General features: G+C 33.5%; 2 protein-coding genes across 2 annotated transcripts in view; one reads left to right on the top strand and one right to left on the bottom strand.

Annotated features, from left to right (window-relative positions):
• The first annotated feature begins 1,899 nt into the window (after positions 1-1,899).
• LOC110028527 (HMG-Y-related protein B-like) lies at positions 1,900-3,032 on the top strand. The gene is made up of 3 exons (XM_020730422.1): positions 1,900-2,037; positions 2,134-2,552; positions 2,607-3,032. The coding sequence occupies exons 1-3, from the start codon at positions 1,984-1,986 to the stop codon at positions 2,824-2,826; spliced, it is 693 nt and encodes a 230-aa protein (XP_020586081.1). The 5' UTR covers positions 1,900-1,983; the 3' UTR covers positions 2,827-3,032.
• Positions 3,033-11,213: 8,181 nt separating this feature from the next.
• LOC110028488 (sn1-specific diacylglycerol lipase alpha-like) overlaps positions 11,214-16,360 on the bottom strand; it is a 14,464-nt gene continuing 9,317 nt past the window's right edge. Inside the window, exons 2-5 of the mRNA XM_020730352.1 lie at positions 14,938-14,996; positions 14,711-14,839; positions 12,082-12,217; positions 11,214-11,650 (exon numbers count right to left, since the gene is read on the bottom strand). Coding sequence (XP_020586011.1) covers positions 11,423-11,650; positions 12,082-12,217; positions 14,711-14,839; positions 14,938-14,996 — 552 coding nt within the window. The 3' untranslated portion in view covers positions 11,214-11,422. The remainder of the gene's footprint in view (positions 11,651-12,081; positions 12,218-14,710; positions 14,840-14,937; positions 14,997-16,360) is intronic.

Raw genomic sequence — 16,360 nt, 5'->3', positions numbered from 1 at the left:
CGGATGATCAAAATTAATACATCTCTATCGGATGATCAAGAATCCCTCGAAGGAGGTAACCTACGGTTGCTAACGAGATTTCCCACGGTCTAAATGAAAGTACAAAATTTTAGTAAATTCATTTGGATAATTCATTTGGATTAAGTGAATTCGATAAAAAATAGTGGTACCGGAACGAGGGAACCGTAGGATCCTAACCAGTGTCGCTCTATTCAAATTTAATATGCCCCCATAATATTTAAGGAACTATAACCATAGGGACATTTGATTTGACATCATAACTTGACATATTAGAAAACTTAAACTCGCCACGATGAGGAGCTTGGAGCTAGCATTATGGGCAGCACGACCATCTTCAACAACAAGAGGATCTACAACATAATATATTTCCTTAGAATTAAATAACAATCCATAGGATTTTGAGGTTATTTGCATATGCAAACATAAATCCTCAATTTATCTTTAGGCATTTATATAGCTCTGCTATACAATTTAAACCCTAACTTATTTTAGGATTTTGTGGTTGTCGTCTGTCTCGACCTAAGTCCTCACATCTTCCAGGCTATTTGTGTGATCTTTTCACATTAATATAAACCCTAATAAATAAAATTGGTAGGATGAAACATTCAATAATTTCTAATCTCCAAAAATGAAGTCAAATCATAGGATAATTTGGAAAGTCACCGAGGTTCTCCTCCGGATCTATGACATCCCCTAGTTCTTCCTCCTTTGGATTCCAAATAAAATGTTCTAAAATTTGAGTCATTACCCTTTCACACCTCTTTGTCTGATCTCGTTGAAAAGTCCTATCATTTGACCTCTTCGAAGATAATAATTTCCTGATTTTTATCGAGAGTCTTCTTTGGTGACTTAGGTGACTTCGGTTATCTAGGATGTAATTAACTATAGGGGTTTGCCCTTATAGGAAGCTTTTCCGAACCCAGCTTAATATAAACCATATTTAATTCTTCGTATTAGATAGGAGAAATTGTCAGCTTATAAACAAAAATAATTTTTTGCAGATCTAAAAGGATGTCACACAATCTTTAGTTTATTTAATCGAGTCTTTACCAGTAAGTAATATATCTATCCCTTGGGATATGTGCACTACTTGCGGTATTAGACTCGTTTATTTAAACTACTGAGATATGAGATCGATTCAGTCATGTATTTTCAAAATTTTAAAATACTATTTTTTTTCTAAATTATATATGTATTAAATTAAATTAAACGGGTGTTAGGATATCCATCCTAGCAGCCGACAACTTAACAACTCTTCAACTTTTTAATGCGACAACTACCAACAAGATTGACCGCCCCATCCCTACCATCTAGCTCACCTTACTAGGATCCAAAGAGATCCATAGGGCCCACCATAGCAAATATATATAATACTCTATACAATTTCTATTATAGTAGGAGTATCTTTGTAATTTTTATGAGTCATGCATCCTTCGTATATAAGTGGGAGGCTATTCTATAAATAATAGTTACACCATCTTAACCAAAAAGGTTGAGAAAGGTCAATACATCGGTTCCAAATTATTGTCTCTCTCTATCTCTTTCCCATTATATTAGTCAAACACAAACAAATAAATTATATTTCATGTTCAGCTCGATTATATATCGAGCACAAAAATATTAGTGATATTAAACTCTTTTATTCAAGGAATGAAATGCAAACCATTTTGACAACATAGAAGCCATAAATCTTGGAGGGTTTTTACCGTCCACGTCATCAATCCTTTCCCCGTCTTGATTTTATGAATTTCAGATGCCAGCGAGATCTCAGCCGTCCATTTCTACATTCTTGTTGGGCTTATCCTCTCCTTTATTTGAAGTTATTTACTTTTATTTTAGTATTTTTTAATATTATTTAGGGGATTATTTTATTGGTCATCTTCTTCGCTCTCCTCTCAACTCTCACGACTGTCTCTCTCTCTCTCTCTCTCTCTCTCTCTCTCTTCCACTCCTCACTCATCCATGGCGACAACAGCGGAGGAGAGCAACTCCGCTTCCAATCCGTCATACCCCGAGGTAACTTCATGATCCATCCCTTAGATTTCTGTTCAAATGGATGAGAAATCGACGATTTCGAATTGAATCAGGACTTTCTTTTTTGACTTCTTGAAGCTGATTCGAACTGCAATCTCTGCGCTCGGAGAGACAGAAGGCTCGAGCAAATTAGCTATTATAGAATACATCGAGGCCACCTATGCCGACTCTCTCGGTGAGGGCTATACGGCGGCGATCTCGGAATCGCTGACGAAGTTGAAGGAGAGCGGCGAGCTGCTGTTTGAAAATAATCTTTACATCAAACCCTACCCAAACTCACAGCCGCGCCGAGGAAGGGGCCGCCCTAAAAAGCCCAAGCCTGCGCTACCACCGGGATCCTCGCCGCCGACCCCGCGGTCGCGCGGCCGGCCTCCGAAGCCCAAAGATCCCCAATCAAATGCAGTGAATTCTGTCGCGGGAACCCCCCGTCGCCGCGGCCGGCCACCGAAACCCAAGAATTCCCAATCAAACACTGTGACGGTCAAAATCCCACGCCGGCGCGGCCGGCCCCCTCCCCAACCAAGCGCTGTGACGGTCAAAATCCCACGCAGCCGCGGCCGGCCGAAGAAGCTGAATGCTACTAATGTAGTGAAGACGGCCGGAGGGAACGCTCGCCGCCGTGGCCGGCCGCCGAAGAAGAATCAGCCAGTGATCTCTGCGGCATCTAAGGCTGTAGCTAAGGGCGATGTGACGGCAACCCCTGTATCCGGAGTGAAGCGAGGGAGAGGTAGGCCTTTGAAGGTGAAGCCGGCGGTGGCCGCAGCGCAGTGATTGATCGGAGCGCAGCGTTTGCTAATGAAATTTGATACGCAGTTGTTCAATTTGATTTGGTGGAAGTGCTTATGACATTATGCAAGTGGTTTAGGAAGTAGTTGTATCTAATTAGCGTACCAGATGCGTTGTTAGTGACAATTGACTGATTTGATTAAACTGTCTGAATACTTTCTTCTTCTAAGTTGTGATAGTTATTTGTCTCATTTTCGCTTGTTTAGACTGATTTTTGTTCTTCTTCTTCTTGAATTTGATTTTAAACCTTGAACATATATACCAAAGAGTGCTATCTTCTAACCAGATTTAATTTTTATCATGGCAACTTGTTGTTAGTACTTTTCTAAATTAGTATTTGCAAGATTTGCAGAATATCATGTGTTAAGAATATCATGTGTTAAGTTCTACTTTTTAGCCAAACCATTCCTTGGACTGGCCAATGGCATTTAGGATAAGGTTCTTTCTCTGAAAAGATTATTAGTTTACTGATTCTTCTTGTGATATAGGGGACATGCGCATCATTTATACCCTGTTTGGCAACAGATTTAGGTAAGGATCTATGCAGGATGTAAGCCCGTAAATCCATGATTTAGTAAATCATGTGAATCGATAGATTTAAGTTTGCCCACTGCAGATCTAAAACCCGAAGAATCAGATAGAACAGAACTTGCCAGACAGCTTTACTGGTTTTACTGTATTTATTAAATCGGTTGCATTATATTTTTAAAAGTTTGTTGAATTTCTGAAATGGTACCTATTGTTGTTTTTTATGACTCCCTAATTTGATTTATATAACCTTGTGCTCTTCATGAAGTTTTCTCATGTTGTGTTGGTTACTAATTATTTTGCTAGCATTTTGAATACTTCGGCCAATTTTCATTGCTTCTAAAGGCAGCAAGATGTCATTTTTCATTACCATCCTTATCCCACTATTTGGGGTAGTCAGAATGTTACAGGAGATGCTTTATTTTGTTCAAATGTTGTAGCGCAAGTATTATTTTTTTTTTGGTCGATAACCCTTTTCCTTTATAATTCTTCCAAATAACTTCATCTATTTTATATGTCCAAATCATTATAATTTGTTTTTTATTATTTTTTCTGGATAAGAGCTTGTCTGATAATGGAATTAAGTTGGATTTGCTTTAAATCTTGCCAAACCAAAGAAAAAATGACATTTTTTATAGCGGTTGCATGGTACTTTAACAAATTTAGTAAATCTTATAAGTATAGGTTTACTTAAATACTGCCAACAAACTAGATTTACTTAATCTGGAATTTAAGATAAAACTAGGAATTAGTTTGATTTAGTTAATGTTTGGTTTAAAATTGCTAAATTTTCTATTTGACTACATTTAAGTTGAATTGCACTTAAATTGTTACCGTGCAACCCCTTAAACCCTTGATTTAAATTCATTTTCTTTTTAATTTCTCTTTGGTTTTGCCTTCATCTTTGATTTATTAGATCTTTTGGTGTTGGCAGAATTAGTGAACCGGATTTATAGGATTTACTGAATCTGTTACCAAGACAGACTCTTAAGTGTCACTTTTGTTATACTTCTTTTAGGTTACTATGAACTAGGGTGTGGATTATGATTAACATTTTTGCATTTTTAGTATTACTATTTGAAGCTTTAGGTTGAGAAGTTTTGCACCTTCGACTATTCTACTATTTGTAGTGCTCCTTTGTTATTTGATTGCAGGAAGTTCTTGCAGTATTTGTTATTCAATTATGCAGTTAATGAAGTCTTTTAGTCTGCTTTTGCTTTTATTGTCTACTGTTATTCTTTCTGTTTTCTGCTTTTTGTTTTTAAAAAGATCTTTCATAATGCAATTTTGTTTTGGCTGTTAGTTAATTCTGAAAAAATATGGTTGAGATATCATGCTAATGAATGTTCACTACAACAATAAAATGACGACGAAAAGCCTACAAGCCTTTATCCCACTAAGTGGGATATGTTATCTGGATCCTTTTTCTCCATTGTGTTCTATTGAGTGTCATATTTTTCATTTAATTTTACTAAATTAAGATAATTTTTTATACCTGTCCAAGTCTTTTTAGGTGTACCTCTACCTTTCTTAATAAGTCGAATCTAAAACATCTACTCTTCTAACCGGATCATTTAATGTTTGACATAAATCATCAAAGATGACTCTCTCTAATCGTGTCTGCTATTGAGGCTACAACATCCCTTTTCCATTTCACATTTTGTCTCTAATTTTGTCTCTAAGTGTCAAGCCACTCATCCACCTAAGCATTCTCATCTCAACAATACTTAACTTTGTGTTATGCTTCTCTTTTATAGGCCAACATTTTGCGCCATAAAGCATTGCAAGTGTCACCATCTTCTTATAAAATTTTCCTTCAAGTCCAAACAATAGTTTTCTATCACACAATAGGCCCGATGCATTTCTCCACTTCAACCATCTAACTTCAATTCTACTAATAATATTCTCTTCTATATCACAATCACTTTGAACAATAGATCTGAGATATCTAAAAAATTCACTCCTTTTAATGATTTGATCACCCCTTGTTACAATTGTGTCACTAGATCTACTACTATTAAAATTATATTTCATGTATTCAGTGTTAGATCTACTCAAACAAAGGCCTTTAGATTCCAATGTTGACCTCTATAATTCAATTTTCTCCTAAACTCTTTCTCCAGTTTTATCCACAAGAAGGTTATCATCAACGAAAAACATACACAAAGGTAAATCCTCTTTTTAATGTCTAGTACGTGCATCCATAACTAAAGAAAAAAAATCGAGTTTAAAACTAATCTCTGATATAATCCAACTGAAATAAGAAAATACTTGGTCATCCTCCCTCAAATCGAACACAAATAATAGTTCCTGTATACATATCTTTAATGACTTGAATCTAAGTTATATTATCAACACTTTTCTTTTCTAGAACTCTCCAGATAACATCTCTTGAAATATTATGGTATGCTTTTTTTCTGAATCAATAAAAATCATATGTAGATCCTCCTTACTCTCTCTGTATGTCTCCATCAAACCTCGCAATAAATGTATAACTTCTATAGTGGACTTATTCGTCATAAATTCAAACTGATTATGAGAAATCTTTGTATCATGTCTTAAATTATGTTTGATTATTCTCTTCCATAATTTTAATGTATGACACATTAACTTAATTCCTATATAATTTGCTCATTCTTGTGCATTCCTTTTATTCTTAAAAATGTTGACTAAAATACTCTTTTACCCCTTATCTTTTTAGTTTTTAAAATAATGTTACAAAAATTTAGTAAGCTAAAAAACTCTCAAATCTCTTAAATATTTTCATACTTCAACTGGGATACCATTAAGTCCAATTGATTTTTTCACCCTTAGTTTTAATTAAAACATCCTCAACTTCTTTTTTATTAATGTGATAGTAAAAATAAAGTTTTATTATTATTAATGATATTAAGATCACTAAGGTTGATTATATTTTCAAAATTTTCATTTAAATGTTTATCAAAATAATTCACCTAGCTATGTTGAATATCTTTCTCCAAGAAAGTGCTTTGTAATTTCATCTTTAATAAACTTTACTTGAATTAAATCTTTACTTTTCTTTTCTCTTTGTTTGAATGGTTTATACACATATTTTTTCATGCTCTTTAGTATCTAATCTATTATAAAAATCGCTAAAAGTAGAAGTCCTAGCATAGCAAATTGTTCTTTTATGCTTCTTAAGAGCCACCTTACATTTTTCAAAATTCTCTAAGTTTTTAAGTTAAACCAACTTTTATAACAAAATTTAATATATTTTATTTTGTCTTGGATATTATTATTCCACCACCAACTATTTTATTAGTAAAAAATTTTCTTTTTTATTCTCTAAGTACATCTTTTACTACTTGCTTAATAGCGTGTGTTACTTTATGCCACATAGAATTAGTTTTTTTTCTTGAACATCAAAAATATTGAAATCATTGTTTACTCATAGTATATATATATATATATATATATATATATATTTGTCTTTTAGGTGCCCATTTCTAATTATATAATAAGATTTCATTGTATTTTTTATCTTTCACTCATCATCTCTAAATCTAGAACCAATAATCAATATTGAGTGTTTAAATTTTTATTTGGAATGAGCTTACAATGTTTACTTTATCAACGATCTTTTTTTCTCATAAGAATATCAATTTGTGTTTTATTATATTTATTCTTAAATAAAATATTAGCAATAATAAAATCGTAAGCTAGAACAAAATCTAATATTGTTCTACCTTCTTCATTAATTACTCCAAAACCTTTGCCAACATGAATGTTTCTAAAAATTTCTATCATTCTATCAACATGTTCATTTAAATCTCCTCCAATAAAAATTCTTTCTTCAATATGTATCATTTGCATTAATTATTTTAGGTCATTCCAAAATTTTTTTTCTTTTAAACTTATGTCTAAACCTAGTTGAGGAGTAAAAACACTTGTAACAGTAAAAGTCTTAGTATGAATAACAATCTTTATGACTAAATTCTATTTCTAATTTTATTCATTTTTACAACATCACCTCCTCCCTAAATATCAATGTGTAAAATATAAGCTATCAACATTATTAGCATTTTCTCCAATCTTTTTAGTTTCTTAAGTGGATAAGATCTTTATCTTTCTATGAACTATAATATATACTAATTCCATTAATTTACCTATGAGAGTATCTATATTCTAATATCACATCTTAATATTAGCATCATGGACTAAATTTTTTTGCCCGCATCTGTTCATAATATGGGAACACTTTCTTATTTAACACTATGAACGTTTTTCATTGTATTCATGTCATGATTTTTTTTTGACAAAAACTTTAGGGTGGTTGTCGACTACCTAACACAACCCTTCATTTTTCACATCCAGGACTTAAGGCCCGGCGATGTCAGTATTAAATAAAATAACATAAACAATATTTGATGTTTCCAACTTATTCGGGAATTAGTTTCAAGTCTGAATTGCCAACTTTTTTTTTATTTTATATTTCTTCATACATATTTGACTGTTTTTATTTATTTTTTAGTTTATTTTATTATTATCATTTACATGTTTAATTTTTTTTTTTCTGATTTCATTGAATTTAGTAAACTAATGAAAGTTTTTGTTTAGGCTTGATAATTTTCTTATTTTCAGTAATTTTTCTTTACTTATTTCCAAACTTTTGGTGAAGCGTGAGTAATTTGGCTTGTATTCTTAAATAACTGAATTATTGCTGATGACTCTGATTCAACTTAACATGGTGTTGAGTTTTTAAATTAATTTCTATTTTTAAATGCTTTAATTAATCATTTTTGTTGCCGTCATACATAGTTGTGCAATCTTAATCACTCTAATTTGATTTCTTTTCCAAACGTTCTGATCATGTTAACGAATAATGGTTTGGATAGACAATGACATTTTCCTATATCTTTAATAATAATTTCTACTTTTAATTCTCTTGATATATATATATATATATATATATATATATATATATAAGATATAAGAATCCAAATGTGGAGGTTGAATCTATATCGGTGGTTGGGCTTCCTAAATCTACCGAGAAAATGGATTTTCTTGCGCCAGAGGTGCTTCACCTTGCTTCGACCGATTTCTCTTTACTAGTGCGAACCTAGCGTCCTCATGTTGGGAATTTTCGTGCTCGTTTATTGTTGGAAACGCTCTTCGACCACTTGGAATTGGTGGTTCCTCTCAGGGTCAAGGATGAGTTTCTCTATATTCTTCTGCTAGGGGAACTGGTTGATCTTGCATTTGCATAATTGTCTCTTGGAGGCCATTAAACCAACCGAACATCTGATTTTTTAAATCCTACATTTGTTGTTGAATTTGTTATTGTATAAACTCTCGAGTGGATTTCATTGTTGTTATATCTCTTTGCCTAGTCTCACCTTCCTGTAGCGCCCTATTTCTAGTTTGCGGCATGTCCAGGCTCACATCACCATTTTTTAGGATGTTAAATCCTAAAATGTCATAGTAGGCACATCTCGAGAGTTTAGAGCACCAAAAAAAAAAAAATAGAAGAGAGAAAATACAAGTCTGTATGAAATTCAAGAAATCGAGACTATAACCTTTACTTATAAAATAGCCTATATTTATAATCATGGGTAACTACAATATACAGTTACAATATTAGTCTTTATTTTCACAGTTAATGTTGATCGATCATTTAATAACATTTGACATGAAATTTTGATAAAAAAACAAGAGTATTCTCAAACCGTTTGATCTCTTTGGGATGCGCGCGCGCGCGCGCGCACGCAGACATACATACATATAGACATAGACACATAACACACATACATAGACACACACACGCACTCACGCACACGCACACATAGCGCGCACGCAGACATACATACATATAGACATAGACACATAACACACATACATAGACACTTACAGACATACATACACACAGACACACATACATACACACAAATATACATACATACACAGACACACATACATATACACACACACATACAGACACAGACATATAGATGCACATACAGACACTGACATACAGACACACATATACACATACACACATACATACATACATACACACATACAAACACACAAACATATATACATACACATGCACACACACAGACATACAGACACATAGACATACATATAGACACACACACACATACATACACACATCAGACACACATACATACATACACACAAAAACATACATACAGACATACACACAGCCACAGACACACACAGACAAACACACATACAGACACGCATACACACAGACACACATACATACACACATACATACAAACACACATACATACATACACACATACAGACACTCTGTTATTGATACAATAATTGCTGGTCTGATTGTATTCCATGATAGATTCATGATGTGTTTTCTGTCTGAATGAGGAGGAAACACTTGCTCACCTTTTCTTTGCTTGCCCCTGGGTAGAGAATATTTGGTCTATTGTGCTTAGAGAGTTGAATGTTACAATCATGAATCTATCATGGGATGTATTCTATAATTGCTGGTCTGATGTGTTTTCTGTCTGAATGAGGAGGAAACACTTGCTCACCTTTTCTTTGCTTGCCCCTGGGTAGAGAATATTTGGTCTATTGTGCTTAGAGAGTTGAATGTTACAATCATGAATCTATCATGGGATGTACCCTAAACATACATACACACATACAGACACATATATACACACACACATACATACATACATACATACATACATACAACACACACATACAAACAAACACACATACATGTATACAGCACCATTGTCTGGACGTTCATTATCTGAACGTAATATTTTCTTGACGTGGCTTCTACTTTATTTTAATTACACATTTTTTTTATTAAACTTTTCAAATAAGACATCATACACGTCAATTAAAAAAGAACGCCTATCTAATAAAAATTTTCTAAGCAGCAGGCCCTCTAGAAATATTTAAAAAGTCCATAAGCTGCACCCAAACAAGTTTTGAATCGCAGATTCACCAAACCACTTGCCATATAGCCCTTAACATAAGAGAAAATATTACATCAGTACACCGCATGCAGAGCTGCATCGCATGTAGAGCTGCATGCAGAATCTAATGAAATTACGTCACATGACGGTAACAGAAAAAAAAAGTTCGATAACACAGAATATTCCCCCCTTATTATTCCGTATTATTCCGTGTTATTCAAATATTATTGTATGTATTTCGTGTTATTGTATTCTGAGAATATTCTAGGTGTTATAATAACACAATAACACATTAATAACACTTGAATAACACACAATAACACATGAATAACACACAATAATACATAAATAACACAGGAGGAATATTCTCTTGTGTTACCGGACAGATTTTTTTTTTCTTCACCGCCACGTGGCGTGATTTTATTGAACTCCACATACAAACTCTACATGTGGTGTCTTAATGTAATATTTTCTCTTAACATAGAAGATGTATTCATCCACTATATTATTTTTACATGGATACATAAAAAAAAAATAAAAAAAAAAGAAAGAAATAAAATGCCACTTTCTACATGCCTGATCTTAAAAGAAATGAATGGTCAGTCTAGCTTCCAACTGAAATATGACTAAATATTTTTTTTTTCCTGAACCAAATGTCACCAAGTCGTTTGGCTTTAGAGCTCATAACAGCCAAACAATTTCAATCTGTACAAACCACCTCATAAAAATATAAAAAATAAAAAATAAAAACCATGCGAACAATTTAAATCATATAAAATGTTATAATAAATACTTCGTGCTATGTATGTAAATGCCCGCAATTCTTATGTATTAACAAATGCCACACATAAACTTTCTTATTTACACACAAAACACTCAAATTTTTAATATCAAATAAAAAATAAAACTATTATCATTTTCTTAAAAAGTGAAATACATTTCATATATAGTTTTAAGGCACCAAAGTGGTAAGTAAATATGAAAGTTTAGGTGTGAGATATGTAAGCAAATAAGAATTGTGTGCTATGTATATGTCAAATTTCCCTAAATTCTTAGTTAGCCCTACTGATGTCGTTCTTCAGGATGAGGTTACCAGATCCGCTTCGAGTGAAGAGCTACTCAACCAGGTCATCACAGTTGGCTTTCCCGCCGGACTTCGAACCATTAGTTGAAGTCGCCGTTTCGTCCCGGTTTTCTGAAGTGGATTCTTCTGGAGGTGAGATTGCATGTGGAACATTGAGACTGACTGCTCTTTCCAATGCATCTTTGTGCTCCAGGTTTTGCTTTCTACTCATACTCTGCAGGGCTGGAGCAGAAGGAGGCTCAGCGTTTTCCTTCATCAACTGAAAGAAATACAATGGAACATTACAGGGCTGTTCGATTCATTGGTATCCTGACAATAAAATATTATCCTTTTTGCTTGGTTGATATCTCAGAAATTTAAGGATTGTAAGTACTCAGATGTCAATTTAACTAAAAAAAATAGTTCCTTTTCTTTGACAAAACTGAATCATGTCAAAGAAATAGAAAATTTTGGACCAGCCGGTTCAATCATAAAGCGTAATGGCTGGACCAAAACCAGACATATGGAGCTGGTCCAATTATAGACATATTTTGCACTGCATGGATCAATGTTCAATGCAGAAAAGTACACTGATATTGATAGTTCTTCCTTCTTGGCTGTTGGCATAGAATGAAACAGTAAATAGACTACAAAATACAAAAAAATTTACTGAAAAACACAAAATAGTAGGTACTCTTATAATCCACTTACATCTAGCGCCTTCTGCGCTTCTCGTTCTATCCATATGAGTCCATGATCGGATGTCGCATTACAAGATAGGACGACGTGCTCAAACCGGCCATCAACTGGAATTGCAGTCTTCACTTCAGGAGGGTATCTTCCACATCTGCTTAGATAAAGTCCAACAAGAACAGTCAGATTAGTAAAATGATTCAGCAATAAACCGCATTATCATTCCTATATGTCCCCACTCTCCTCTTTTATGGGGTTTGCAGGGTGGGTAGTTAGGCATTGTGGGAGAATCACAACAATATAAAGGTTATATAGAGAATTGAAAAAGTCAGAAGATTGGAGATCAGGAGAAATGAATCTTTTCCGCAAATAAAAAATGAGACGAATCTAAGAAAATAAAGGGAATTGGGAAAAAATGCAAACAAAATTATTAGAAAACATTACTCAATTGGAGTTCAGAAGTAATTTGTTTTCAAAATAACTGTCCAGACAATTTTCTTTAATATATTGGTATCTTAGTCTCCTATCAGTTACTGCATAATCTTAATAGATTTCAGCCCTCCTTTGGTAACTGGGTTTCTATTGTCTGTTCGTCCTCCGTTTGGAGTCGTATTATGGCCCTATTTCTAAGGTCATCTTCAGTGACAAGAGCCCTCGTCATGCAGGGCAATCTTGAAAAATATTAATTGAAAATATTTAAGAAATAGTATCTGAAAGACAAGTTTCATGCTCGAATGGAGATTGCCAAAGCAAATGACAAAATAGATGAGAAAAGAGTTTTCACATCGAAAATAAGAATTTAATTTCCATAAATTGTCTTACTTGAAAGAGAAATCCATTTTCTTAGATGACATTAATAACAAATTGCCACCAAATTCTTAAAACGTTTCTAAAGAATAATTGTAATAAAGTATGAAGAATAAAAGATATAAAAAGCTCAAATAGACGTGATAAAACAAAAAAATTAGAATTTATATCCACATTAATTCCCCCAACTAAACAACACTTGATTCCGCTGTGATTTTTTCATTCATTATATTGAATGCAACAAATAAGAACAGTGACAAATAGATCAAACCTAGGTCGGTTCGATCCACCACTTCCCGTTCCTCCATAAATCATCAATTCAAACTTCATGGTGATTCCTTGTAGAAACAAATATAATTTTTTTTAATACAACAGATCCTTCACTTGCATATTCAAAATGTGAAGTTTGGTCCATTGAGCTTCTCCATATTTTGCCTCACTCCATCGGTCATTGCTCTCACTCGAATTAAACACCTCACTCTGCTATTGTTGGGATGGAGAATTACTTAGAGTTTCAATTGGTTTACAATCAAAACCACACCTCCAAAAATAAAAAAACTGTTTCAAGAAATAAGGAAAAAAAAAAAAAAAATCAAACTGAAGCACAACAGGTTTTAAAATTGAAAAACCTGAGAATGGGAAAGATATACATTCGGATTAACTCTCTGCAAACACAAGAGCGTGCCTCCCGATAATTCACCTTCACGAAGAACCCTGTCAAGAAACACCACACGCAATAGATCATTCCCTTCGTCGCTCGAATCGAAACTTAAGAACTGAAATAGATCTTGGCGGTGTAGGTACACCCAAAAGAGGTGGAAATATTTCATCTGCTCTATTTTGAAAGCCTGCAACAAGAGACCACAATGTAGCTACGCCGATCCTGGCGTGTTACGCCGCCTCTCCAAAGCAACACAGGAGCGCCATTTCAGCTGTGCAGGAGCGCATCTCTGGAGGCGCTGGAGTTCTGCTCCTTCGGGTGCTAAAGGCTCTACACTCTAGCAAGATGTTTTTAAATGTAACGTGTGGATTAGTCTTTTGAAATCCACAACTAGGCATTCTTGCAATGGAGCGCTCCTTGGATGATATTGTGACAAGTAGTACAAAAAATGATAAGGCTGTGAGCTTTTATCTTAGAGGGACACGCTTGGCCATAACAAGCAATACCTTGGATAATATGACCTAGGTTGTTACATGTTAGGTCTATTTTGACAACACCATAAACAAGGACTTCTGGGATTTCTCCTAACCAAGATGTCTGAGAAACTTCTAAATATTCTATTTATGAGAAACTGAAAATAATATGGAAACAATCTGACAAGGGAACGAGAACTTGTTCACGCCACTAAAATGCTTAGATAAATAGAAGTGAAATGCCTACCTAGTTTTTTTTTTTTTTAACTTTTTTGCCTTCTATGAAAAATTGAAAAGGTAGACACCAACTTTTAAAAATATAAGGGAATTGTCTTTCCAAGTGCTTTTCATTTCCCTAATCATGCCATTGAAGCCAACATTGTTAATCTTTATATATATTAGAAAAAAGAGGCAACATCATGATTTTTAATGAAGAATTGTAAGAAAATGGGACATGGAATATGTGAAGTACACAACACATGAAGGAGGGAAATAGGCCAAATGACCACTAATTGTTCCACTTTCATTTCAAGGTTTCAAATTCATTAAAATGGATCCTAAATGACCATTCATATGCTTGCATATCAATCTTCATGTTTAACTCTAATCACCTGGGTTTATCAGAAAACTTAAAGTCGCAAGACTGTTCATAATTTAAAAAACTAATACCTGCAATCAAAGCAAATGCTAGAAGGCACGTAATTACCTGCAAAATTTTCTCTCAACAATGTGATACATTCGACCAGGGGCATAAAGCCTTCTCGGATCCTTAAGCTTTCTACTTTCTGGTATAAAAGTATCTTTCATGCAGACAAAAAATAACAGGCAGGGCAAGCTGTCCAAATTGTTAAGAACTAGTCTTAAAGAAATTGACAAGAACACTAATTTAATTCTAACTGAAATTAAATGCTGAATCAAGAAAATGGAACTCACCAGAAGATGGATCCAAAAATATTCTCCAAGGGAGTAGGAGTTCTTGGAAGGAAATCATCCTAAAAGAATTCCAAGGTTAGCATCAAAACCACACTTGCTAGAAACAAAAATTAAATTAGCACCAACATCACATGGCAAACACAATTTTATTTCACTCCAAATCAAAAATAGACTTTTTTTTTTTTTACAATTTAATTTTAACTTGTTTTTTCATCATGCAACATCTTCTTGGAAAATTAAGACTGTCCACACCATGCAAGTACGAGGATGCTAATTTAAAAAACCTTTCATGGTTGTTCAATCATATATTAAGCACACAAACATAGAATTTGAACAGAAAATCTAGAAGTAGATATATGATTCATTAATGCTTCAGGAGTCGTATACATTACATAAAATATAGGCCAATTTTTTTGCATTTGGGTTTGAAAATTTTATATATAAATTGGATAATTCTACTTAAGAAAATAATATCACATTTAATCATGATAAAAATCAACAATCTACTAAAACGAGGATTAGTATTCCACCAGTAAAAAAATATAAACCATTCATTTTAAAAAGAAAAATTAAATCCATTCATTTTGAATTATAGAAATGATAAATACCTTTTATTTATATTTCATAATTAAAAATAATTGAATTCATTTTTCAATTAATTTCCTATTTTAACTTTGAAATGTTTTCCCATTTTATCTGAACTGAATTTACATCATTCCATTTGAAAAAACACCTAGTTCATACACAACTTTATCCCAACTATTTAGGGTCAAGAATATAAATTCTTATTATTTTCATTTGTTCTTACTAAGTATTATCTGAGGTGTTAAATTTATTATTTGCAAATTATTTCGAACAACTTTTATCCATGTAGCGTTCTATCCATATAAACTCCTAAATAGGTTATATCCAAGTAATCTTAAATCTACGCATTTTTCTTCTTAATCTTAGTACTAATTTTATCAACCTGACTAACAAGCACATGTTCTACCCTTAGTTGTACATGTCCATCAACATCAACAACAACAACAAAGCCTTAATCCCACTACGTGGGGGGTCGGCTACATGAATCCTTTTTCTCCATTGAGTCCTATTTAGTGTCATATTTTCATTTAGTTCTAATAAATTAAGTATACAATAAGCCCAAGTCTTCCCAGGTCTACCTCCACCTTTCTTAACATAAATCGAATCTAAAACATCTACTCTCCTAATCGGATCATCAGATGGTCGGCGTTCAATGTGACCAAATCATCTAGGACGACTTTCTCTAATTTTGTCCATCACAGGAGCTACACCAACCCTATCACGGATATATTCATTTCGCATTTTGTCTCTAAGTGTAAAGCCACTCATCCACCTAATCATTCTCATTTCGGCAACACTTAACTTATTATTATGCTTCTCTTTTAAAGGCCAACATTCA

The sequence above is a fragment of the Phalaenopsis equestris genome, unplaced genomic scaffold (genome assembly GCF_001263595.1).
Source record: "Phalaenopsis equestris unplaced genomic scaffold, ASM126359v1 Scaffold000513, whole genome shotgun sequence".
NCBI classification, from domain to species: Eukaryota; Viridiplantae; Streptophyta; class Magnoliopsida; order Asparagales; family Orchidaceae; genus Phalaenopsis; species Phalaenopsis equestris.
This window is presented reverse-complemented; position numbering and strand designations above follow the sequence as displayed.